This window comes from Harpia harpyja, chromosome 3 (assembly GCF_026419915.1).
Source record: "Harpia harpyja isolate bHarHar1 chromosome 3, bHarHar1 primary haplotype, whole genome shotgun sequence".
NCBI lineage: Eukaryota > Metazoa > Chordata > Aves > Accipitriformes > Accipitridae > Harpia > Harpia harpyja.
Genome location: NC_068942.1, coordinates 72,208,729 through 72,236,661, shown reverse-complemented (window position 1 = coordinate 72,236,661; position 27,933 = coordinate 72,208,729). Strand labels below are relative to the sequence as shown.

General features: G+C 44.7%; 1 protein-coding gene across 2 annotated transcripts in view; it reads right to left on the bottom strand.

Annotated features, from left to right (window-relative positions):
* Window positions 1-27,647, bottom strand: part of KIF26A (kinesin family member 26A) — a 99,661-nt gene extending 72,014 nt beyond the window's left edge. For both annotated transcript variants that reach the window (XM_052783337.1, XM_052783338.1), the window contains exons 1-2: window positions 27,328-27,647; window positions 26,930-27,175 (exon numbers count right to left, since the gene is read on the bottom strand). In XM_052783337.1, the coding sequence (XP_052639297.1) occupies window positions 26,930-27,175; window positions 27,328-27,381 (300 nt within the window). In that variant the 5' untranslated portion in view covers window positions 27,382-27,647. The remainder of the gene's footprint in view (window positions 1-26,929; window positions 27,176-27,327) is intronic.
* Window positions 27,648-27,933: the final 286 nt, after the last annotated feature.

Genomic DNA, 27,933 nt, shown 5'->3' with positions numbered 1-27,933 from the left:
TTTCCTGCCCACTTTAATGTACTTCAGTGGCCCGCAGTAAAGTTAAAGCAATAGGTGTCTGTCATAAAGATGAATAGTGCTATTGGAATGCATAATACAGTGGAAAGAGGAAATGAGAGCAATCTGGTTTATTTACATCTCAGGCTCCCATCAGCACCTCAACCCACCTCCCAATGGTTTCAGCCGCCTTTCCTGTTATCTTGCTGTATAGTCCCCTGCAATGATTTGGCTTTTAACATCGCAGAACCAGAGGGTATGAGCTGATCACCCACATTTGCGTTCATGAGCTGGCAGAGTATTGGAGCAAACAGCCATGCAGTGTGTTCAGTGCAAAGAAAACAAAATAAAGGTAGTGGTTACGATTTAAAATAATTAAAGACACAAACAAAACAAAAGACCCCGAAGAGATCTGCTATCAGAGTTAAATTTAGATCAACACACAGGAACCTGACTACTTCTGAAAAGCAGTAATTACTGTATCACAAAATATTACTTTTAATCTCCTTTCTTTACGATCTAATTAAACAGATATTTTACTTGCCTTTGGAAAATGCTTTTCTTAATTTCATTCAATTTTAACATTTGGTGTATTCTATAAACTACACATCCAAACTAGTATGTAATTTTGTGCTTATTTTTAATAGTGTATGACTTCATTAAAAATAATGACTTTTAATTTGCATGTTTATTGTTGGTTTTAAGTAATCCTTTAATTTTCCCTCTTGGGTCTGTGGCTTACTGAAACTTCACAATGCAAATTCAGTACTGATTTTGTTCATACAAAAACACCATCTTCCAACACCCGTTGTGTCTTTTTTTCTTTCTCTCTTTTTTTTTTTTTTTTTAAACCTTCATCAAAGTATTATCATTTTGAACAGCAGCAAGTGTTTGGGGAAATAGTTGCGTACCCATCATCACACAATACTTCGGTGTCTGAAAAGCCTTTGTTTGACTATTACTTTCAGAAATAGCCACTTAGACAAAGTTGCCTTACAGAAATTCAGACAAAAAATTTGATAGAAATTAGACACTTTTATTTAAAAGATAAATAGCCTTCCATCCTTAATTATTTCTTCCTTGAAACCAGAGAGTAAATTTTGGTTAGCCTATGAGCATGGTAAATCAGATTACAGAAACTCTGCCTATTACACTGTATGAAAATCCACAACTTCTCTTTCCTCTTAAAAGCAAACTGAGTGCTTATGAAAAGTGTTAGAACAACTACTTGGGAAACCGATGCTCCCCGATACCTTCATCGCATTGAATGCTACCTACTCCACATACAGTTTGAGTTCAGTCAGGCTGCTCAGAATTTCAGCATAGGGATGAAAATCAGAGCGCAGCACCACTACACAGAAAACATGCTGCCTTGTCAAAATGCCTCGGAAACATCAACTCTTAATATCATCTTATTGGAAACAAAAGGCTGTTTCCACTATTACCATTATTTCGGCAATGGCCCATGTTTTCAGAATGACAAATTGCGATGGTAAGCCTTGTGAGAGGGACTGCTTCACTGATGAACTCTGGCCAGGGACCAGCAACCCAGCCCAGACAGCCCAATGGACTAAGAGAGGAGTCATGCCCCAGATGAGATCTTCAGCATGTTTAAATGATCGTAACTGCATTTGTCCCAGTCGAACCGTGCCCATTTGTATCAGACAGACCTTTAATGAGGGAGTTCAAGAACTTCTGGACACCAGCTGCAGTGAAAGCAACTCTGGCTTAGAAAAACTGGATAGGAGAAAAGGTGCTTGGAGCACTCAGCACATCTGTATACAAACCCTGCAACTGTTTCAGTCCAACCATCTGAATCCAATTAAAGGAATGCTCAGTGGCAAAAGTTAGGGAGTAGACACATTTTCCACATGAACGTAATTAGCATAATGTAGATTTAAAAGCAGCTATGAAAACCAGTGCTTGGCATTGGATCACACCCTCTTAGTGTCTCTTTCACTTGCTCATTTTATCAATTATTTGTTCGGTAAATGAATACTTGAGGACTGTACAGAAACGATTTAGCTTTCACAACCGAAGGGCTGCCCATTGTGCACTCCTCTTGCAAGCTACAAATTGCTGCATATAGTGCACAGTTAGCACACCAGGCAGTCTGTCTCCAGAAACAAAGTGGCTTACGCTTATTCTTCATCTTAATTAAAGTGCCACTGCCTCAGTTTAACTGCTTCACCGAAAACTGACTTGTTGGCTGAAAAATTTGGGGTTTACATTTGAATTTAAGCAGTACTGTAGTGGGTTAGAGTTTTTACTTTTTGTCCTTGCTTGGACTTAATCAAGAAAAAAAGAAAAAAAAACCCTCTAAGCAGGGATAAATAGAAAAGGAATGATGAAGTGTATTTCTAACTCCTCAACCACAAGCAGGCCACACACTGCCTGAAGAGTCTGATCCAATTCCTTTGCTTACTTGGTGGCACGAGTGTGAGACACCACCTCCCTCTCCAATCTGTTCATTCCACAGCAGCTCTTTAAAAAGGATTCGTGGGTGGCTTTTTTTAATACTGCTTTTCAGCAGAGCAACTTCAGCAAGCAAATTCACAAATTTGCTATCAGCTACCTGTTGGAAAGTGGGGTCCTGGCACCTCCAGTATCTCTGGACTTGGATGGAAATAAGGTCCATGGTTGCCCCTTGGTTTCAGTTAAGATGCTGGTGCATAGAAGTAATTGACCTCATTCTGCTGGCCCCCTCTTGCATTAGAAAGAAAAGATAAATATGCAGATCCTGAGGGACATCTGCAGGTGAGGGACACTGCCCAAAGAATCAAATGATCCTCCTATGGAATCTCATTAGGGTGAAGGATGATCTCAGCCATATAAACAGCAGATGGAGACAGACCATTTGAGAAGTGTCTATAGGACAAAAAGCAGTTTAGAAAACAAGAATGTTGTGGGAAGTTGAAAGGAGTGTGGTTTATTTGGTTTAGAAGAAAGAAAACTGAGCAGAATCGTCCAGTACACAAAAAGTAGTTACAAAGAGACTGGTGACCAATTACTTTCCATACCTACCTGGGAAAGGAAAATAAGAAATCATGCTACTTTTCAGCAAAGACGCCTTGAGAAAAACTGTCAAAGGTGAGTGAATAGTGGCAAGTGCTACAAAATGACATTGAGAAATCTTGTTCCTTCGTGACTGAAGGTTCTGAAGAGCAGGTGAGAAACATCCGTGGGAGGTATTGAAGAGATAGGGGATCCCATTTCAGTGGAGAAAGCTGGACTACTTTTTAAAGATCTGAAGATCCTTTTCTAGCCATACATTCTTATGATCTTAGTTTTGGAAAGATGAGTAATGCATCTGTAGACAGACTTGTTGCTTGGGTTCAAGTGCCACAGACAGACAAGGAATATAGACTTCAAAATACTATTCTCCTTAGATGACTATTCAGTAACCTATGCTACCTTGCAAACAGCAAGTTTTCCAATGTGCATCATTCCTGTATTAATTCCATTCCTCTTGTCCTAGTTGTGACACTCTCTATCACCTTGAATAATTCTTCTTTTGCTGAATACTCACAGCCCATCACCACGATACCCAAAACATTCTTTATCACTAACTATACTACATATATATTTCCTACTTTCAATCTACCCTTACAGATAAAAAGTACAGAATTGTTACATTTCATTCCCTACAGGTTCAGGGGATAATTTTAGGAATCCAAATGAGATGCCTAAATTAGATGGTGTAAGTCCAACCACTCCTAGCTGTCCATAACATTCTGGAAATAAATATAATAACCAAGATTGATTAAAACCTCAGAAATTAGAATTGGAAAAAAAAAAAAAACAAAAAAAACCCACCAGACCATAGTAGTTGCATTACAGTAACTAGACTATCTCCCTGCAAAGGTTCAAAAAAACCTCATTGCAAAGCCCACTAAAAGGAGCTGTGAAGGAATGCAAACGAGTCATTCCAGATTACAAATGGAAGATAACTCAGGGTTGCTGATGGTACACCAGAAATGTCTGTAACAGGATGGCATGAGAAAGATGAATCCATAGCTATCTAGAGACTTACCTGTCCAGATTTTTCTAGAGGCTCTGCCATCAACACATTTCACAGCATCTTCAAAAAAATTTTCTCAGTAAACCTGTTGCTCCTCTGACCCTGAGACATTTCTATCAGGTTTTCAGGAGTAACAAATAATCACAAAAAAAAAGGTATGGTTTCCCCCAGATACGCACACAAATGACAGATGGACAGAGATATCAAAAACCTAAACACATACACTGAAAAAAGAACGATAAGGACTAGTTACTTAAAGAGCTCCTGAAAACTTAAAATAGTCCAGTGTGTTCTATGGCTATAATTTACTTAGACTTGTATTTCAACAATTTATTTAGATGAGAAGTTCAGCATCTAGCACCACATCATGGACCATGAACTAGTAGCAGTGTCATAGTAAGACACTATGCAGAAACATAGCAAGAACGAGATTATTATTAGTAGTAAGATATTCTTGTTGCTGTTTCTGTTGATCCTGTTGGTCTTCAACAGCCATTACCTGAACAGTATTAGATAGTCCTTATCTACAAAACAACTTATTTCTAATAGTCATATGTCAGATCAATCGATTGCTTTGCATGCGAGTACTTTGTCTTCCCATGAAAATACCTCTTTCTGCAAGTTGGCTGCTATCCTTTGATCATAGAGTCTTGTAACAAGCCTTTCAATGGCTATACTGCATTGTGAACAATAAAACATGTGTCCACCCTTGAACCCTAAAAATACCAGACTGGGCACCAAAAGGCATTGTCCATTTTCTAGGCAACCTCAATAACAAGTAAGAATTGTCTTTGCCAGCCCAGCAAATCACACTCGTGTGAGCAGGACAACAACAGTCCTGTGATTAATACCCACCTGTAATCCTTATGGTGAGAAGCCCTGCAGTGGACCTGTGCAACTTGCAAGCTGTGCAACCTCTCCCCATCCAAAGGGCTGGTGTAATCAAAGAGAAGCAACTCCTTTTGCCTGAGGTCTCTCTTCTACGAACATAAATCAATGTGGCTATGCCCACAGGCAGACAAAAAACGACTCCACCCATGCTGAGAGCATATTGAAAGCCATGTTAAGAGGGTTTATAAACTCTGCTACAACAGGGGATACAAACATATTAAACACTTGGGCAAAGTGAGCTTGTATATGCCTATAACACACATATATGTAGACATGCCCACAGATGGCTGGTGAAAATACATCTGTAAAGGCTTTCAGGCTCTTCACAAGAAAAAAAAAAAAAAAAAAGCCTTATCTCCTGAGACACAGAAGCAATCAAATACCTGGCAACAACTTTCAAAACTCTTCAAGCCAGATCCTATTAAAACCAGCAACTAAGAGATGAAAGGCTCTAGCTCGTCCTACCAGTCACACTTACAAGGCTCTTAAACATTTACGGTATCTAATGTTGCTCCTATATTCTACATTCCACAAATGTAGACAATGCCTAACATCATAGGTTACATTTATGTTTCCATTCAACTGAAGGTACTACATAAAAGGATGTTATTTTAATTTGTGGTCTGGGACCTTGGAAAAGAAGCTGCCTCATCACCTGCTGGAAAAGGCCAAGTACAGAGAAGGAAAGGGTTCTTTTCAAAAGAGAAACTACAGCCCCAGAGTGAGACCCGGGCCCTAAAGAAATCCATGGCAACACTGATACTGAATGCAAAGTCAGTATTTCCCCCTCTCAGTTGAAGCGTCCCCATTCCTAACTTCAAATCAGCAATGAACTGTTTCACCAACCTGCCTCTCCATTTCATAAAATGCCCATGAAATGCACGTTTGTCATTGTTGGGTGATGAGTGAAGTTACATCTTAGTGTGCAAATTTTCCCCTTCATTTTAAAACAAGTTTCGTGGCAGTAGATAATGTGTCAAATTTCCAGTAAATCATTAAAAATAAACCACATGCCACCCAAGTTGCCTTAGTATTATTAGAAATATAAATACACATTTAAAACCAGAAAACTGTGTGCAATCATGCCTTGCTAACATCCTTATAACATGGGACAGCTTGTCAAACAGCTCCCGTTGTGGACAGTGCCAAAGCAGTTCTACAGATCATTAGAGTTAAAGGCCAGTGAAGATAACCATCTTGTCCAGCCTCCTGCACATCACAGGTCTGCTAAATTCAACCAGAAGTAGTAATGACCCCGATAGGCTTATTTAATGAAAATAGATTTTCTTTTTTTTATTTGAGCCTACATGTCTTCCAAAGCCACAGTACTTCTGAAGGAATCATATTTTTAAAGTACAAGGTATATGAATAAAAAACATACAATCAAACAGACAGGGACAGCACTTGAGGTGATGTAAATCCAGAGCTGAGACACACTATTCTTTGTTCCTCTGCTGGTTTATATCAGCTGGGCCAGAAACTCCACTCCCTATGGTCAACTTGAGAAATCCAAGTGGTTGGTTCCAGGACTCTCAGCACCATCCCGGACACTGACTGTGTACTGGCAGTATTTGATTTACGCTTGCAGCTCTAGTCTCAGAGAAACCCATTATGCAGGATATGCTCAAAGATGTGTGTTTTACTTCACAAGACTGATGCTGTGATTCACAGGGAAAACCTGCACAGAAGGCACAGAATGGAATGTTATTGCTCCAGCTCCAATCAGCAAATAGTCACTGAAATAAATTAACATCAGCATCTCATGGAAGTCCCTGCATGAGGAAGTTAGGCAAGATTTATTCAAGACCACAATCTCAGGAGCAATTCACCAGAATCAAAGGTAAGCCAAAAAATAAATAAATCAAAATGGGACCAGCTAGAATAACAAAGCAGCACGGCCAAGGCAGCAGCCACACAACAGCCAGAGGCACCTCCAGAGCGATCAGAACAACTGTCCGCAGATCTTGCCAATGAGCCAGATGCTGCTGCTGGAAGAAGGCTTGTGTTGATACAAACTCAGAGATGTGAGCTGCTTAACACCAAGAGCAATCAATCTTCACGATTCCCATGTGGCTGCCAAGCTTCACTATTATACCACAAAGAGATGAAAACAAACTTCATAAAACACATGTAGATTCTACATGACATCAAACTCCCCCCACCCTCCCCTTACTACTCAGAAACAAACCAGTGATTTGGGTGTAGCTATAAATGACCTGATGCTTTTCCTGAGTTAATAACAGAACCAGGAAAGATTATCGTTGGCTAAACAGCTCACTGTGCACACACTGCCAGAAAACCAATGAACTTATCACACTGTATAGGAAATTCCTATCTTCCACGCCAATTAGTGACCCAACAGTGATTGATTTTGTAATCCCAAACTTGACTTACAAAGTGACTTCCTCTGGGCACAACTTTCCATTACCCAGCAAGCGGAAAATTGCATACGGCCAGTGCACTATGAAAACCAAGGAAAAATAAGTACTATTTAAACCCCAATTCTACTGTGCCTCCACATTCTTGCTTTCCTAAGGGAGATGCACTTTTGACAGTTACTTCCTTTCCCTGCCCCAACATCCTATCTCCACCATACACCAGCTGGGCACTCAATCAAAACAGAAACAACAACAGGAACTAGCAGCTATTCATTACAATAGGATCAAAACATTTCTAGGCACTAGTGCTTCCCCAAGTCACTGTCCTTGAAGACCCTGCCGCAATCCACTTCTTCCCTCCCATCTCAGACACCATTACTGAAAGTGGCTCCACTTCAACCTGAAGCACCACGTATTAAAAATCACGTCTTTTTAATCAGAAGCCACACAGTGGCAGGTGGTCACATCTCAAAACCACAGGAGGCAATGAAACTGGGCAGCAGAAAGGTGAGAAAATTAACTGGCCAACACCACAGGCCGATGTTTATCCTTTATTTTAATCAAGCTAACATTAGCTCCAGTCTATAAAACCAGAACTGCACAGCACAATAACTACTAGCGTAATCACAGAAACAGCACCGCAATACGATTACTGGACGCTAATTATATCTTACAAAGAGTTAAAGACAATCAAGTACATGTAATAAAGATTTATATGCAGTTTTCCACTGACCTGGAAACAGCTTCATACATAAATAAGTTAACATTACTGCCAGGAACAAAGCAAACGGTTACATCTACATGACAAAAATACATGAAACACAAGAGCCAGATGTTGGGGCCTTTCATCAAGGAAGCAATTATTAAATTCTTGGGAAAGTATTTTCTCTCTCATTGTTTCATCAATACATAGCATCGCTCATAAAAGACCCAGTCCTGGCTCCATGGCCTGGTCTGGGTACAAATCTGCAGTACTGCACAGGGGCATGAACCAAGGGTCTCCTTTCCTGCTGCACAGTTGCTTCTGGGCAGTGAGCATGGGGCAACTGGAGACATCCTTGGACCATATCCACATCTCCCCATTCGCGCACAACAGCACAGACCCCAAAGCAGCTGCCAAGAGAGACTGTTCTTCCCCTCGCACCTCTCCAGGAAGGCCAGTTCTCCATGGGTAAGCATAACAGGGAATGCCAGGGAGCTGCCTACACTCTCCATCACAGCTGCTGACCTCCAGCTCCCAGACACGAGGTGTCCCTTGGCCACCAACCTAACAGCTCCCTGCTCCAAGCACCACCAAGAACTGCTGGTCTTTGGTCGAGTCATTTTGGCCATACCCTCCTCACCCATTCTCCCTCCTCCCAGATAACAACAGCCATCATCTCTCAATAGGTGGGCACCCAACAGCCATGATCAGCAGCCACCCAAAGATCATAGAATGGTTTGGGTTGGAAGGGACCTCAAAGACCATCTAGTTCCAACCCTCCTGCCATGGGCAGGGACACCTTCCACTAGACCAGGTTGCTCAAAGCCCCATCCAACCTGGCCTTGGACACTTCTAGGGATGGGGCATCCACAACCTCTCTGGGCAACCTGTTCCAGTGCCTCACCACACTTGTAAAGAATTTCTTCTTTATATCCAGTCTTAATCTACCCTCTTCTAGTTTAAAACCATTACCCCTTGTCCTTTCACTACAGGCCTTGTTAAAAAGTCTCTCAAGTACTGAAAGGCCGCAATAAGGTCTCCCTGGAGCCTTCTCTTCTCCAGGCCGAACAACCCCAACTCTCTCCTTTCTTCGCTGGAGAGGGGCTCCAGCCCTCTGATCATTTTTCATGGCCCATGCTCAGCCTTACCCCAGAGTGCTTACAGAGGCAATAAGGGTAAATATTTACACACTGGTCACATCCATAGGTCCAGCTGGGTCTAGGCTCCCCTGTGTCAAACTCACAACTCTAAAGCATTTAATGATTTTACCAAAAATCACAAATTACACAGTTCCCTACACAACAAGCAATTCAGCAGTTTTGCTAACTACTCTATGGGTATCGTAACTGGAAAAGCACATCCCTCTGCAAGGTTACTCTGAGGCTGTCACTAGATAAAATAGCCAGACTCAGCCTGAAAATACCATACGTAAGGTACGCTCTTGAACAAGACACAACAGATAGAAGCACTTAATGAACAGATCCATTAACTAGGAAACATCCCTGCAGCAATTAAAACTTTGCAAAGTACTACAATGTACACCTGGTTATTGCTCTGACATCTGCTTAGGCTTTCTATGTGTTTGTAAGTTGGACCAAAGAGAAAGATAATTGAGTTTATGAACACATCATGACAAAAATGACAAGAAGGTACTGTTAACTGTTCGGGAAAAATGGCAGAAAAACTCAAATAAAGCATGTGTACTGTTTGAAATGCTTAAAAGTTACCGCATTTTATAACAAACCATATACAACCAAATGGTGTTTATCCTACTGCTAAAGAATAATTTTATTCTGAACTAAGGATCCCATCACAAAATGAGAGGAAATTCACAGTCTGAACAACTGCAGTTGTGCTGAGCACATTTTTAGGCATATGGCAATTTTATAATGGTCATTGGGGATGAAGAGCTAAAATTCTGTTGCAGACTGTGAATTTAAGACATTTCACATAAAATTGCCTATCTCAGGAAACAAATAAATTGTTAAGTGTGCAACCTCATAACGTTACAGCCAATATTCAGCATATGTAAATCTGACTACCTCAAAATATGAATGCTATTTTCACTACAAGGACCCAATTACTTTATAAAGGGTCCAAATAAGTAAAAAAAAAATTGTGTGAAGGTATCATTAAAAGAAAACAAACACAATGAGATCTGCCTTAACTTTATACAGTCTCAGTTACCACAACATTATGCAGCTACAATATGTGATCCAGCGTTCGCAAGTAAATGCCCTGATTACTATTGTAAGTCTGTCATTTAAATAGTTCCTTCCTGTTTAAAATGTAGAAAGCCAAATGTGTTTTCCCACCACTAAGTATTGTGTAAGACTCTTTTCTCTTCCAGCAAGCTGGCTGAAGATGGATGAGCTTCCAAACTGATATCATTTTTAATTACGCGTTTTTCTCTCATTACTAATTTCCTAAACATGTCTCTAATCTTGCAGTGAAATCTCTGAGCGCAGTAGGTGTATCCACATACATCACACTCTAGAAAATTAATATGAGATAATGATCAGGACTGCCATCACAACATAACCTGAAACAAGCAAGATACACTAGAGGTGATACATGCTCATTAGACTCTGATCTTAAGCGTTTCTGGAAAGCAGCTGTTAATGGATAGTTTCCCTCCCTCCTACATCCTGGAGCCAATAATGCAGTTATTGGGGTCTGGAGGAAAGAGGTGCTTCAAGCAACCTCCCCTTTGCACTTTCCACCAGGCAGTTACAAGCTTGTGATGCCCAATGCATATTCACTCCCTTACCCTGAATCCTGCACCAAGAAGCACCATTTGCATAAGGGAGCCATGATCATCTGCTCCTCTACACAAGATAAGCCCAGGCAGCCCAGCTCCCTCCTGCCATCAGGGGTTCAACAGCTCCCTCGACCCTAGGACAAGGTCTCCTGGTGGGGCTGTCCTCTCCAAAAGCACAGAAGGAGCGCAAAAAGCGTTGGGAGGTAGCCGCACCCACCCAACAGGTAGGAAGGCACATGCCCACACTCGCCCCACGTACCAAAAGGGGTCACACACCCAGCAGCTGTCTGCATCAGATGCTTTTTTGGCGGGCAGGAATCAGGACTATGTATAGACCCGTCAGCTTAGGTCAACCAAGTGCCAGCCAGTTACACACACAAGATCTCTCTCATTCCTCAGGTATCTCTCACTACCTGAAAGGCACTGCACAGCTAAACCTGTTGCAGCATTCTTCCACCATTAAACCAACAGGGCAAGACAGCAACTTTTAGGGGAAAAAGAAAAAAAAAAAACCCAAAAGGGCAACTGTCACTGGGCTTTCTCCCCAGCTAAACACAACACACACCAAATTCTTAAGGGAATGATGCTTTCAGCACACCAGCTGCCTTCTTGTCAGCTGACACCTCCCAAATAAAAGAGGAAAATCCTAGGAACTGTTCAGAGTGGCTGACATTTAAGGACTCTAAAGCAAAACAAGATAAATCACAGGCACTTAAGTAAGTTTATATCTTTGAAGTGGTCTGAAAATATGTCTCAAGTATGACTCTGCCTACTTACTCAAAGAAAAGGTATCACTGCTGTTTCACAGTCAAAAACATGAAGGTAGAGAGAGATTAGAAATATAGTTGAAGTATACACACCAGATTAAGGCACATAAAAACCGGTGCATATGTAAGGAACACCAAGAGGAGGGCTCTGGTATATATGCATGCAACTTACTAGTCCGTAATCACATGCTGAGCAAAATGCATATGCTAAATAGGGTAAGCATATCTAAAAATGTAATGCTAGCTGACTTGCCCTACGTCCCTAGGGAAGCCTGTAGCACAGACAGCGCGAGTAGGCTGGATTTGAGATGTTTCACTCATGTAGTCACACATGCTGCTATGGAAGCTGGCTGATGGAAAAATTACACAATTTCACATTTTCTTCTTAAAAAAAAAAGTCAACAGTTTCCCAAAACTGCTACCAAAACTTCACCCTGTTTTTCTACCTGCTGCCCATCTACTGACCAAGATCAAAAGTTTTAAATCCAGTCTTGACTTCCTCAAGAATGTGATGAAGAAATGTGACCTCCTACAAGAACACTGGTTCTTCTTGAAAACAAATACTTCTCTTCTGCTAAACCATTCATTCAGCAAAGGGAAGGAAAAGCTGGGGGATGCCCCCATTTTCTCTTTCCCACAGTCTGGAAAGGACCATGAAGAGGACAGGTACAAACCCAAGGCTGTGCACCACCCACCCCCTTGACTGCAACCACTGCCCACATCGGACTCGTGATAACGCTAAGCGGCACAACACAACCCCCCACCTCAGGTGGGAATTAACTGGCCGCTGAAGTCAAGGCAAGCCTTTCAAGTGACTTTGCTGGGTTATGACTGGGCTCCTACTTCTTTTTAATTCTCGTTAGCATCTGCTGACAACTCCATTACAACCAGAGGGACAGGTTCTTTACGAGAAGCCATTTCAGCTGCCCCAGTTAATGCCTTAATCCACAGACTGAAGCAGGTCAGATTATCTACACGTATCAAAGACAACATTATGCTTCATAAGCTATTTTTCTGCTTCAGTAAGGAGTAAGCACGTTTTTATTTCTTACTATGTTTACCCATTACCTCACCAAGCAGCATTATTGTTAGTCTTTCTGAGGCTCTCCTAGAATAGGAACGTATAAAACAGGATTTCCTCCAGCTCTGCATACCTACTTACTCCAGTCATTAATGACATAGGACTGGATTGAACAAAGACTTAACATCAAATGAGCATTCAAAACAGCTGGGAACAAAAATATATCTGCCTGGAACACTGCATCTCTGCTTTGTCTCTCAAAAAAAAAAAGCCAATGAGGCACAAATTGGCTTTAAAGACCACTTTTACAGGAATGTTTTCATGAGAAAAATGGAAAGCTAAACACTTGCACGCAGGACATGTATCCTAGTGGGCTCCGAATTAAGTTTATAGCAGCTCTTACACAATCTGCAAATCAAAGTGTCCTTTTTACTGGAGATCAGAAGTAACTTCACTGCTGTCAAAGGAACTCTGCAGAAAAGATCCAGGTCCTGCACAAGAATCCTCCAAAAACCCAAACCAACTACATATTGTCTTCCATGTGATTACAAGTGATAGCTGAAATATCCAAGGGTAGGTAACACTGCTCAACTCTGAGATTTTTAAAATACCTCTAACCAATATTTTAAAGAAAACTTATAGATGTATTTATGTAAGAAAAATACAAGCAGTACTGCCCCAGGATTCGTAGAGGTTGATTCCCCAGGTTGTTACACCATTTGGGTGTCGGATGGGGACTTTTATCAGAAGGACTCATCCCCCTGGCAGAATGTGCTTCCCAGCAGAGCCAGCGCTGCACGGCAACACATGCCCCGCACCCACCACGTCGCACCCCGCGACAGGCTGCTGATAGCCCAGCACTGAAAAGCAGCACATGCTGCTCCCTTCTCCTTTCCCTCCCCACCGTTCCACAGACAGACACGCTAACTCTGGGTATGCTTTCAGAAACTACCCTGTAAGCACATCTCCCCTGAAAATTAGCAGGGATTTGGAAAAAAAATTATAGGCAAACAATGAAAAGCCAGAGGTTACAGACTGGCCATATAATTACCCTATATAGGGCCAAAGTCGGTAGGACGTGGAAGAAACAACCCAAAAGCTACAAGGATACTGCTTGGGTTCAGTGCTTAGCATCCAAAATTACCTTGGCAATCTCTTAAAGACCTCTGTACGGATGGTGTACACAAAAGCAGAGGCAGCCAGCAGGCTGGGAGAAGCACACAAGCAATGTAAGGATGCTTGAGGAGAAACACTACTGCTCTGTTTAACGCTATCAGCTCCTGCCTGCCTGAGGACATTTCCTACCTCTACCTACAAACACAGCGATTCCCCAACCATTAAGTAAACAGTCTTTGAAGATAAGGAAGCTTATTCTAAGCTCTCACTGATGTCATTCCTGTATTGTACTCAGCTGAGCTACAAGACTCCTGGGTTAACTAAGTCCTCTGTAAGATCAGGATTACCTTAACTCTTTGCTCTTGCACAGACTTAAGGAATCCTGTCGAGGTACAGAAAGAAGCAGATTTCTCACACAGTGGATCTACATTTTTTCTTGTTGAACAATCATACACATTTTTCAGCTCACTCCTTTAGATGCAGGTGAACTGCTTCTGTACCATTACGCTTAGTGAGACAGCCTTCTGTACCGGACCTCTCACCGCTCCCAAAGAAAGCAGAAGTACATCCTTTAGTAAGGAGGGGATGCCCTGGACTGCTTTCCAACACTGGCAAAAGGGACTGTTGCTCCAGTGGCAAGAAGAAAGAGAAATCTGATTGAACCCGTGCTAGCAAGACGAATTAAAATGAAAACTACAAAAAGAAAACACAGAAAGTAGAGAACTTCCAATGCATCACCTCAGAGAACAATGCCTTTGTGTTCTCAATTGTGTTCACTTCCCAGGGTCAAGTGTTTATTCTGCATTGCAGTTCTTTAGCTGTCTATTCCACGCTTTTCATTGTGCCCAATCCTGCAGGAGTCAAGCCCTCCCACAGCAATAAAAAGCTCAGGGAAGAACTCCGGGTGGGTCAGAAAAGCCAGCCCTGCATATAACATATCTTTCATGTCATCAAAAGACTTGGCAATAAGAAGCTGAAACCCAACTAAATTTTAACAGCACAAATCAGAGCTATTTTGCTCTTGAGCTGTGTGTGCTTAGGAGCAGCCATGACCGGAATAATAAAAGGATATACAGCACAAATCTGAGGAAAAGGGCTCAAGTTGTGGCTGAATATTCACGCACAGTGTCAGTCCCAAAGCAAATTTATTTTGGAAATTTTGAGTATTATCAGCCTGGATTGTTTGCCGCTTGGATAAACTACGTCTCAGTTATACCAAACAGATCCTGGCACTGTTTTTTCCCCCCACATACAGGTAATTATGTTCCCACTGAACAGAAAAATGAAGAGGATGTGCTGGAAAAAAGCAGACAGAGGTAATGATACCTACACAGAGAGACAGATTTGGAATATGGACATTGACCCAGTTCTGCAGTCTGGCTTCCTCTTCTGTTTCACCGGTGTAAATCAACTCAAAACACAGTGCCAACAGGCTTCATTTTCCACCTGTTAACACAGGTTTTCAATTCCACTGTCAATAAAAGAACCACGATGCAAACTGTTAGGAAATGAAAATCCAGTGCCATATGTAACTGAAGACTGAAGTAAAGAGATGTACAGCCAGATTCAGGACAACATATTGCTGAAAATACTCTTCCCTAAACCCAGTCATGGCTCCCCAAAGGGTTATTACCACAGACACGACTACTTTCCACTGCCAAACACTCCACTGGGAGCCAGTAAGGCCATAAGCCGAGGCCAGGGTGTTGCTACTCATGATCAACTCACAAACGCTGAGCACAAAGTCCACGCTTCCATGCAAACATCAGAGAAACCCGTTCACAACCTGTGTTTCACAGGCACAACATGGCAGGCTGAGAAACTCTAAATCACACAAGTATTTTTGTAATCATTTAGCTCTTTGTGGAGGTCTCAAATTTTAAACTCAAATAAAAAGTAACTTTACCAGAGGTCAGTCAAGCAGCAGGAAGACTGCACAAGGTGGCAGGTTAAAGCATCTCATATTTATAAGAGTATAAGCATGAAATTCAGAAAGGGCCCCCAGGGATCCCAATGCAAGACATGAAGGTGTAATTAAAAACCATAAATCCATCAAATGAAAAATATGTAAACTTAATACATTAACTCATATATTTTTCTTCCTCAACCACATTTGTCTTACTCTACACCCCTTTGGAGCCTACAAATAAAAAATTAACAATATCAGAAGAAATATTTCTTAATATGTGGAATGTGAATATCAATAATAAATGCTTTTTACTTTATTCTTACAGGTAATTGCTGAAGAAGCTCTCTCGGCAGACTGCTGAGACTCTGCATATTATAAATTACTTCAACTGTATCTCCTCTTTACAAAACCCACAAAAGGACAATATCTTACAGTGTTTCCATGCCACTCAATCATCTACACAAAATTATCCTTGTGAGAGCTTGTTGGAGGAATATCAAATGTGCTCGCTTTTCTTTCTTTGCAACAAAATCTTCAGAGAAAGACAGCAAAATAGCTCACTTCTGCATTCACAGTTACACAAGCGACACTAACACCTGAACATTTTAACTGGAGTTTCTGGGTTTAACTTTATCTTTAATTACAAGCTACAGGCAAAATAGTTATAGGCCAAATCCTGGCCTGTGTTTCACCCACAGCATAGTTTTCAAGATAGCTTACAAAAGCTCTGCAGCACCTGTAGTTCATATTGAGGCTAAGGCACTTCTTCTAAAAGTGGCATTTGGGACAAACCAGCCCTTCCATCTTCTGCCCACCTACCAGAAAAGGAGCACCAGCATTACCCAGAAACGACAGCAGCAATGACACGTGTGCCTTTCCTCCATCCTTCAAAGGCCAAATTTTGTGGAGCAGATTTGTTTCTCATCACTAACGGCTGTTTCTTTGGGACCAGATGGCCCAGGGCCAGGCAGCAGTATGGGAACACCTCTCTTCCTCACGATGCACCCAGCATTAGGGCATGCACGTGCGGATTATGTGACATATTCATCAAAGATTGAATTCTGTTTCCTCTCTGTTACTGGAGCTCTCGTTCTCACAAGTGGAGCAGCCAGGTCCCTATACAAACACACACGTGTACACATGTTCAACACAAAACTGACGCGCTATCACAACACGGCTAACGTTTCTCAAACAACACCCAAGTCAGCCAAACTTTCCTTCTCCTAATGTTCAGCAATCGCTTTTGCTAAATCCGGGCCAAAACTCTTAACATAACTCTGCTGCTCTGTCAACACAACACACAGTCCAGCACTGGCAGAGGTTGGCATGCTCTTTACACTTGTCCTCTGTCTGCTGAACAGAGGCCAGATCTGTCCAACTTTTGCTATTTATTGCAGCTGAAAATCATTTACTTGCATGAAACAAGCCATGTGGGATGTTCCCAGTCTGGGCTGGTGACTGGTCACCCACACCTGACAGTGGTCTTGGCTTCTGGAGCCACCTCCACACCAACACCTACCAAGCACTCCACAGATGAAGCACAGAGCACATTTTAAGGTTTGACTCTTGGCCTCTTAACCCTCCTGGGAACCGTACCACTGGTCACTAGAGCCTGGCTGCAGCTGGGCAGTAGATACAAGCAGTTGGTTTTACACCCCACACTAGACAATTTGGTGTTAAAGAGAGCGTCTGTTGCAACACTGGCATTTTTTGTCCAGAGGCACTCAAAGAGGACTGAACAGCTACCAAGGAAAGACCCGAATGCCTTCACCACACCCAGCAGCACAGAGAGCCTCTACAGATGACCTGAAAGTGGTAAAGCAATTGAAACAAGGATGGCCAGATTTCTTAATCGTACAAGGCACTTGCATGGTATTTCCGAGAGCCGCTGAAACTGCCACATCCCAGAGAGTCCCTGAAGATGGGTCACAGTCCAGGGATGGCAACAGCTCCTGGTGCCCTGTTTCGGGATCCATGAATCATGGATCCAGCCTGGTGCCATTGACCTCAACCACACCAGGAGGCTCACCTCCTCCAAAACACTCAGCAGTACCATTCTGCTGAGGGCTGCATGATGTACCCCGGGCACAGCCACCACCTCTGAACTGCTCAGGAGCCACGTAAGATGCAAAAGCAGCAGGTGATCACTGCAAAGAAATTTTACTTGATAAAGCTACACGCAAAGCTGTACTGCTGTACTTTAAAGTCCAGGAGAATAGCAACAATGCCAAAAGGAGTAAATACATGCTACAACACACAATACAATGAGAACAACACAAGGCAATAAAAAGAGTACAATAAAAACTGAGTACATCTAACTTCCCAAATGACTTAGAATACAAAGCCAAACACTGCCCATTTACAGTATAATCAACACTGATCAATATATACACACAGACAGCGACACAAACCATGCTGTAACAAATTGTATGTTGTGGTAAAACAGGAAACACATTTAAACATAATCTTTTGAATGCTGTGAGAACTAGGACTAATGCTTCACTTTCGCAGTTAATGCTGAAAGCCAGTCAATGCCCAGCCTAGCCAGAAGTATCACATTTCAGTTGTGTACAGGAGGCTTCCCATCCCATTCACTGAGCAGCGTAAAATCCCTCAGCAACGTTAGGGGAAGAATTGCTAATAGCTAAATGAAAATTGATCATTTTCCCACAGCCATCCGGCGTTCCAATCAATTCTGCAGAGGTATTGACGTATTGTTATGCTGGCCCAGCCCCAGCCGAAACTCAGAGCAGCCTGCCAAACTCCAGGAACGCTGATCAAAGACTGATTTTAAGGCTTGACTCAGAAAGAAGGATAATTGTGCGCACCTAAGCCTTTTTTTTGTGAGCAAGTGCTGAGATTTTGCTGATTCACTGTATGTTAGGGCAATGCATACAACAGTCAGACTCTTAGTGATAAAACAAACATGCAACAATGCCATTACGCTGCCTAAAATAGGTGGATATATTTATACCAGTTAAACCTTCTTTCTCCAACATGAAAACGAACATCTGCCAGCTACGCCTTAAAAGCTCATGCAGCTTCAAAGCACAGAAGTCAGCGCAAAGAACTGTACACCAAAAGTTTACATTCACTTTAACTTATCTTAGAGAAGAATACGTTACTCCTGCAAAGTGACATATCCCCACCAGCCCCCTTGCTTGGAATAATCATTTGAAGCTTTGCTCTTGAGTTCCTCTACAAAATTTTCCTTTTTTCCATTTATAAATAAAACATTTTTAATGAAAAACTAATAAGTAACACACTTTGGCATAAACTTCAACAGCAGTATGAGGGACTGAAGCTGCTGAAGGGTTCCCGACCTACAAGGCTGCACCAGATTTCCACAAGGCTGTTTTCTAGTTTCATCACAGGGAGGCACAGCGCAGTATGCAGATAAACCCCTTTTAGATAACATCGGCACAGCTCTAATCCATGCTCCCCGAGCTGATCTGATACCTGCTACTTCAGCAAGCTCCCCTTTGCCTGAACATACACCGCAGCACCTTCAGTCCCCTTCCAGAGCCTCACCACTCTCCTCCTGGTGAACTGGCAGATTTTCAGGACTGTCTACCTGCACAGTTTATCTGAAGTCCCTGGCTTTGTTTGCTGTTTCTGCTGTTGCAGAGACCCCAGCCCCAGAACCGCCTCCCCAAACACCTGCCTGGAAAGTTCAGTTGCAAGTCATAGAGTCTGCTGTTTTCTGTGTCCCTGTGTTGTTATATATTCTTCCTTATTATCCATATTACATGAGCAGCCAGCTCTACTAAGAACAGCAGTCAATGATGCTGAATGCCATACAAGCAAGAGAGAGTCCCCACCACAAAAAGAAAAGTTTTTACTGGAAATGGACAGAAGATGGAAGCATTTTCTCTCTGCTGAGCAAAGGAGAAGTTAAGCATGTGGATATTAAGCAGCTTGAACAAATTCACAAAGTCAGTGACAGATGTAGGGATTAAGTTCAGGTCCTGCATCCCTGCAATGGGGGACAATTCCTCCTGTTAAAAGCAGCAGAAGGCATGATTCTGAAAGTAAGGCCCAAGTTTTCTCCCATAAGCCACTCATCTGAAAGATTATACAAAATTAGCAGACACTTGTAAAAGAAGTCAGCCTGTTCCTGATCACAAGCACAGCCAGCGACAGACAAGACTCCCGCCTTCCTAAAGATGCCTTCCATTTGGGGATATACTGGAGACGTAAATATGAAATAGTTATTCCAGTGCTGCAGGTCTGAAGTCAGAGGACAGGGAGACAAATCCAGACAAATTAAATTCCATAAATAAAAAAGAGGATACAATACTCTCAAATGGACAGCTGCCTGCCATACTCAGTGTGAGCAATATCTGAGTAGATCTAGTTCCTGAAGGTAATCCAATTTTGAGAAAGGCAACAGCATCATCATAGAAAAATCTTCCATAAGACATGCACATGTTTCCAGATAGATTCTCCTCCTCTAGCCAGACTGAAGCAAAATCTCCGCTCACTTTTCACTACAAAACGTTCATCTGCCAGCTGAAAACCCAAGGACCAACTGGCTCTTCTCTACATCAGCATCCTCACTGTGGGAGGAAGGATTCACACCCACAGAGTGCAGTTATGGCGGGGTACCCAAGCAGCAGGAGACCCATGCAGCAACAGTGTACATGGTGGGCGATCCTAGTCTTGGGAAAGGAAAACCTCTTGGTGGTTTCAGCCGTCCCCGCTCCAATACCCTGCGGTGCCAGCTCCAGAGCAGCAGCCATTATCAGCTGCTGTGGGCCGGGGAAGAAGAGGATGACTACTGCCTCCTACAACCTCACTGTTAAGAAGTTAGAGGTTGGGATCACTGTAGGTGGAAACTCCTGGCAAAAACAATAAAGCAGCTACTACATATTTCAACAGGTTCAAAGTAACCTCAGATGTTAGGAGCAGATGCTCTTTTCCACCCCCTGGGATTTTGAAATGGTTTATGTTTCCTCCCTTTTCCCTAATAGGGCAGGGTGCTGAAGGAATTAGCTGGAGAAAGAGCCGGAGCAATACTAATTACCCTCAGCTACCCGGGAGACCGCAGTATCTTCAGCTAATAGCACAGTCCCTGCTCACCCACTTCAGATTCCCCAGTGAGAAGGTTTCTTGCCTCTGGCATCTGAACTGCAAGATAATCCCTCTCACCTGTATTTTAAAACGGCATGCCTGAAAATCCTAAATGTCTAAAGCAAACTCATTACAATTAGTTTCCACGGCCTATCATATAGCATGGGGACTACTGCACTGACTGAAACAAGGGAACTGCTCATGTCAACACATTTGACACGGTGTTGTCACTAACCCCGTTATTAGACTGCACACGTACCTGAAATCCACATCTGAGCTCATAGCCTGAAGCACTCCACAACCAAGTCTCTGCAAGAGTCTCTCTCACAAAATATTAAATGTGCATCTAAAAAAATGCCCCGTAGTTTCATATTTATTAAGACATTACTTTTCCACTTATGCATTTTTTAAATGTTAAATATAGAATGTTTTAAGGTGCATTTAGTGCTTGTAAAGAGCCCTGAAAACTGGGTTTCTCTATAGAGGCATCTGTAAATGACACAGTTCTCCCACTCAATTCCCCTTCTCCACATCAACCCAGTTGCAGCAAGGCCTCCCATGAAAAGAGCAAACAGCCCCTCAGTAACAGAGGATCCCAAAGTTAGGCAAGACAGCACAGGGTTTCTAAACCATCACCAGGACTCTCAAATTCCAGGTGACCATGTCACCCAGTAGAAGGGGCTGTCATGTCAATAGAAAACAATGGGAAGAAAAACTCCTCACAAAGTCAGGGGTTGATTCTAAAAGCTTAGACCTGTTCCACGTGCACCATGTGTTGTGAGAAGTCCCCACGTGCTCTGAACCCTTGCTCTTTCAGGGAAGCATGAGCCTGCAGACAAACGCTAAGGACACAGAGCCCTCTCCCAGGCTCCTCGGTGTGCAGCGCAGGCTCCTGAAGCACCCAACGGTGCACCCAACACTGAGGAGACAGGTACCAGCAGCCAGGAATCACGCACGCTCTCCTTGCTACTAGCCCTGCTGACACCATGCCATCAGAGTGGCCAAGGTGGGAACGACAAAGCGTAGCTGGCCCTCATGCGTCAAGAGCACAGTCCTCAATCCCATGCCTGTCCTCTTGGCCTGGTTTTCCAAAGCAATGAGAACTGCTGCATTGCCCTTCTTTCCACCCTCCTTGCTGCCAGCCCTCCCTTAACAGCTTTTGAACCCATCAAATGATCTGAAATTGAGGTAGAAGGCTCAGAGCAAGTTCCTACAACTTCCACAAACTGGCCATGAGAGAAGTTGGGCAGGACCCACCTGTTATTGTTGGGCAGAAGCCAGATGTCCAAGTACTAGCTTACTGTCAACCAAACAATACGTGTGCAGCTGCAGAGAAGGTGCTGCCTCTTATCAAGTCATCGGGGACAAGGAGGGAACAGCTGGGATTCATGCAGAGGGATGGGGAGAGCGGAGGCGGCAAGCAAAGCATCCATCCTACCAAACCATCCATCCTTAGTTCTGCTGCTCGTGGAAACGTGGGGGTTATTTAGCATACAGGAGAAACCCACAGGAAAGAGCATGCCCTTCCCAAAACTTTGTTCTTCATCTCCCCTTCAGGTGATGCAATCAGCAGCACATACAGGTGTACCAAGAGACCATCACTTTGATGAGAAGCAGGTGTGGTGGGAGTGCAATCCAGCAGCACTGCGTGGCATCTGCACAGCTGAGACACGTCAGTGCAAACAGCATGTCTAAAGCCACTGCTACCCCCACCTTCATTCCAGAGAAGCCGGGCTTCCTCCAGCTCTAGCTGGTGTAACACAGAGCCCTGCCAAGGACACGGCGGGCTAGGACTTGCTTAGCTCCCTCAAATGATTCACGGTTCATTAGCAACCAAAGGCATGACCTGTCCTGGTCACCAAGACTCTCTGTAGACCAGGGCTGGCAGTGTGCCTCTTCGTACCAAACCACAGCTTACTCGGTCAACTGGGAATATAGTTTTTTTACGTAGCAGAGAAAAAGCATTGTCCACCCCACCAGCAATAAAGAGCCCACACTTGCTCCTTTGTCCCTCAAACTCCCTGGAAGCCATTCAGTGCTGCGCCTCATGTAACACGCAGTGCAGATAATGCAAGAGGGAAAAAAATAAAACAGGGAAGAAAAGCAGCTCTTAAAAACTAGGATAGCAAGAATTTGGCTGAACTCAAGCTACAATGCGTGTGTTTCTGCCCCCTTTCATGCTGCCTCTGACACCCGCCTGCACTGGCAGTAGCTACAACATAAACTGCTCAGACTTTGGGGGAGGTGGTAGGGGGGGTGTGAGGGTGGATGGGGACAGGTGAAATGGGGTGTCTGAATCCCTGGGCTGAGAGAAACACAATCCTTAAAGCTAATCACTTCCAAAGTGAACTTTCTCTGGTCTTGGCCTCCTTTCAGTACTGATAAAAAAACTATTTTATTCCAGTATAACTGGGTCCGATCATTACTTTTCTATAACCAAAATATTTATACCAGTAAAAAAGCCTTCTGTGGATGCAGTTGCATCAGTGCGTGCGGTCCTCCTATCGGGAGAGTTTTCTTCCTCTGCTCATAAGGGATTAGCTAAAACCATTCTACAGTAGCTGTATATCCTTAAGGCTATTGCCTGCGCTAGAGGGAGCACAGAGTTTCCTTCCAGCGATGGAGCTGCAGGAGCACATCTCTCATGTTGGACAGTCCCTGCCCATCCCCTTCCTTTCAGACACACACCTCGCTCTGACATACACCTCTTTAGAAATGACAGCACCTTTGGGTTTACGGAACAGGGGCATCACGCAAATTAATTAATTAGCATTTGTGAAGCACTGTGAAGATTTGAGGTGCTAAGTATTATTATTACTAATTTAATCTGCATCCCCATTCAGCCCTCAGCCTCTCCTGTGAAACTGCCAACAGTGATGCCAATTAGCAGTAATTGTTGCGGTGGTTTTGTGACAAGGCTATTTGCCAACTGGGAGTGAGACAGAGACCACCAACTCATTTCCCGTGGACTGCCCCACAGCTTCCAACAGCAACAACTTCCAGGCACAACCACCTCCTCTCCACTCCAGCCAGAACCCTGGCAGTAGGACATCCTGTATCCCATTACCAGCTCTCCAGGGACACAGCCTGCAAGGCACATACAAAACTTTTAATTAGGGATAAACCAAGGCATCTTTATTTTTTTAACTCCTACACTAGTTCAGTACATGACCCGGCAACTGATGACGATACTGCAATACCAAAACGCTAATCTGGAATAATTTCAGATTAAATTTTGCTCGTTTCCATCCATGCTTGCCAGAAATCACGATTTGATTCACACACAAGCCTCACTGTGGTGGCAAACTGTAAAGGCAGCAGCAGTAAAAAGAAGGGAATCGACAGTGTAGGGTGCAGTAAATCTTGTACTTGGGAGAACTGTTAAAGAGTTTTAACATAAGCAAAGAGGTATATCTTTTTATCAACCGTCCACAGAGATTTGGAGGACTTTAAAGAGACACAAACAACTAACAGTATTCTGTAATCAATGCACAACATCTGAGCACCGAAACTTTAAATTATTTATATATTTTAAATACATCTAATTGAAAGGACAGCAACACATAAACTGTATGAATCATAGCCCTCTCAAGCAATTAGATTTGTTATCCCTGCAGACTGCAAACAGTACGTTGGCTTTTTATTCTAATGTGAATTCAATCCCTTGTCAGCTGCCCCACGCATGAGAATACACCTCCTCTCTTTCATCAGGAAAGATATCAACAGCAGGAAACTAGCCCTTCTTTCATCTCTGAGGCACCCACCCACCTTTCCAAAGGTTTTTCAACCAGGTGTGGAAATCTTTCTGAATCTGTGCTGAAAGATCCCTTAATTATTATGGCAAAGGAGGTAAATCCTTTGAGAGCACCATGCTCCAAGCAGTAGCCTTCTGGTGTTTACTCATCCAGTAGTTGCTTAATTTGACAGTATGTTAGAAAAGCTTATAAGAAACTCTTTGGACTTTTATTGTATGGGCACGAAACTCTTATGGAGAGGAGCTGCTTTTTCAGATGTCTTGTTATATAATTAAACAAGAAAGGAAAGGAAAAAAAAAAAAAAAGCAAGCTGCCTTTCTGGCACAAACATTACACAGTGCTCAACCTGCCAGCATATTGCATCAGATTCCCACTGCAAGGCCAATTCGCAGCAGCTGAGTAGCCAAACCCCTGACTGTTATCTCCCGCTAACCTACTTCACACTCAGAAGGCAGTAAGTAGGACTGTTTATTGCATCTTCCTTCCTGAGGAGCTGCTCACTACACCAGGATTAGTGGGGGGGTTGAGCTTGCAATTAGGCTAGAGGTCTCACAAGCATTAGAAAATGTATTTTCAAAAAAATTTAAAAACATCTAACTCTACTGTATGCTACTCAGTAAGTAAACTCCAGGTCTCTGTTACTCTGTGATCAGGCCTGTCGAGGTTCTGACACTGACGACTGCTATTTTATTACGTTCCTAGGCATGCTTTGAAATCCTGCAGAAAAGGGGGATTAATTTACCCATCATCGAGTGCTTATCAAGGAAGTCCCCTGAGACTTGCAGGAAAGAGACCACACAAACAGGCCTTTGCTCACAGGTCTCCTCACCTGAACACCTGGCCAAGGCCCCCTGACTCTCTTGCACCGGCGGCTTTTTTTTCTTCCCGTGACAGAGATCCGCTCCCAGATAGGACACTATTCTTTACAGCAGAGGCCCACCCCAACAACGGGAACAGGGGTTTATGCGCTCCCCACTGAAGCAGCCTATCGCATGCACTTCACAAGGGGAAATTAAACTTCTTTCCACTATTTGCAGCAATCCAGAAAACAAAAGGTCCAGCAGTCCTGAATTCAACGCGATAAGATACGTGACCTTTTACACCGCAGAAATAAGAGCCCGCTCCAAACCGAGTGAGTCAATAGGGAGACTCCTGTTGATTTCAAAGCGCTTTTGGATCCGGCCTGAAAATACAAACCTCACTGCGCATTCGGACACTGCTCCACAATGCACTTCCAAACAAAACTATATTTAGATTCAATGGGAATTCTGTAGATCATACAGGAACTCTTTGAATGAAAATGAAGGTCAGTAGGGTTTGGCTTCCTCTTCAGACCCTCCCCCTCATTCTTGCAAACATCCAGATAAGCATTGTTTAGAAAACAATACGTTACTTCCAAATGTTATCAAAAACCCAACATGCGTTTTGTGTGCCCTGAAACAGAATCTCAGGGTCTTCTGTTGCATTTTGCCCCGTCAAGCTAATCCTCAGGATCTTTTCAGGTGCCTAGGCAAGACTCTGTATCAAGACTGTGTTTTTTCACCTGTATCACCTTTTAGAAGTTTTGTTTCACATGCCCTCACCAAAGGAAAAGGAACAAGAATAATAAAGATCGCCGATATGCAGAAAACAGACACGGAAAGGAAGAACCGTGCAGACAACTACAACGCACGCAAATAAAGCTTCACATGCATCAAAGGTTGGAAACCTCTGGCATCCCCATGCACCTTCTCCATTCACTACCAGATACGAAGGGCCACTGTGAAGCACAAACCGGAGAAAAATGACCCAGCCCCGGCTTGCCCGAGTGCCACTAAGGACTGGAACGAGCCCATCGGCCAGGGAGGTACGCTCAGACACCCAGAGGGCGAAAGCCCAGCAAACCCATCCCGCTCAAAGTTTCCTCCAGCGCCACAAACACGAGCGTGTGATTTCCAGCTGCATTTTACGGGCTCCTCGTAAGGAGGAGCTGAACCGCTGCCACCGGCAGCTTCTCGCAGGAAGGATGAAGGCGCTGCAAAGCCCAGCCGAAGCACCGAGCCAGCATCCCCGGAACGGTGTCACCGGGGCTGGGAAGCACAGGCCAGCGGGAGCAGCCCCCCCCCGCAGAGCGGGCCGGGGAGCTCCTCTGGCACCGGGGCTCTCGGAGCCGCTCGCGGCTCGACCGACTGCGCGTCCCGGACGGCAGCCGCACAGCCTCTCGTCTGCTCTCCCGCTCCTCTTGTCCAACTCGCTGTTTTGTTTTTTAACTGTTTCTGGCAGCCGGTGACTGTAACGGAGGGGGAGCGTCCAGCCGCGCAGTTTCGCTTTTTGATAAAGCCCGGGACGGGAAATCCTTGAACTTCTCAAGAACCCTCCTGTGTTGGAAATCACCGGCTTTGCCGTCACGTTCTCCTCCCGAATCCGCGGGGATGTACACCTGACCCCGCCCGGGCTGGGGGCCAGGCTCCCGCGGCCCCCGCACCCCCCATCCCCCCCCGCCTCCCGCGACCGCCCGGCGGTGCTCGGCGCTGTACGGGCGGCGTGGGCGCACTTACCGGCGGGGCGTTGGGCGGGCAGCCGCCGGCGGCCAGCCGCGCCGCCTGCCTCCTCAGCTCGGCCAGCTGGGCCTGGCAGCTCCGGCACCAGCCCCCGGCCGCCGCCCGCTCCAGGGGCCGCGGCTCGGCCCCCGCGGCGGCCCCCGCTCCCTCGGGCGGCGGGCGGCTGGCGCAGCGCTCCTCCTCGGCGGCGGCCGGCGGCCTCTTCCGCGGGGAGAAGTCCCGCGCCGCGCTCCCCTCCGCCACCTGCGGAGAGAGCAGAACTCAGCGCCGCGGATCGCGGAGGTAACGCGGCTCCCACCCCCCTCGAGGGGAAGGAAAAAAAAAAAAGAAGAAAGGAAGGAAAAAAGAAAAAAAAAAAAAGCCCAAACGCGGGGAGGAGTGCTGTAACAACTTACCCCCGGCGCCCGGGGCTCAGGTCCCAGACCCTTTCTGCCGGCGGCCGCGATCATGATAGCGGGGGATGCGCCCCTGCCCCGCGCCGCGCTCCGCTAGTGCGGACGGCGCGGTGCCCGGCGGCGCGGGCGGCCCGCGGCGCCCATGGCGGGGCGGGGGGGTCGGGGGGTGCCAACAGTGATCTCGCCGGTTCCCCGCCGTCCGGGCTGCCGCGCTAGGTGATGCTGCCTCCCATGTTGAGAAGGGAGTGAAGTTTGGGTTTGGAGAGGGAGGCGGAGTGAGCTCCCCACGGCGGCACGGGGAAGGACCCGGAGTACGGGAACACGTCGGAAAAAAAAGCTGCAAAAGTGCTCGGAGGGCAGGGGAGGAGGGGCTGGGCGGGGGCGGGTGGGGTGGGGTAAGCGGGGCGGGGGAGACTCGGCAAGGGCGGGCTGGGGTTTAGGGTTGGGGGGGGGAGATGCCATTTCATAGTGACCCTACAGGATCGTCCCAAACCGGTGTGACTAAAGCGTGGACGCTCCCGCCGTTGCCTCCTTCACCCTCCAACACCCAGGTTCCTCGGGAGTGAGGAAAAAAGGGCCGGGCTGGGGGTGCTGGTCCCGCTGCGA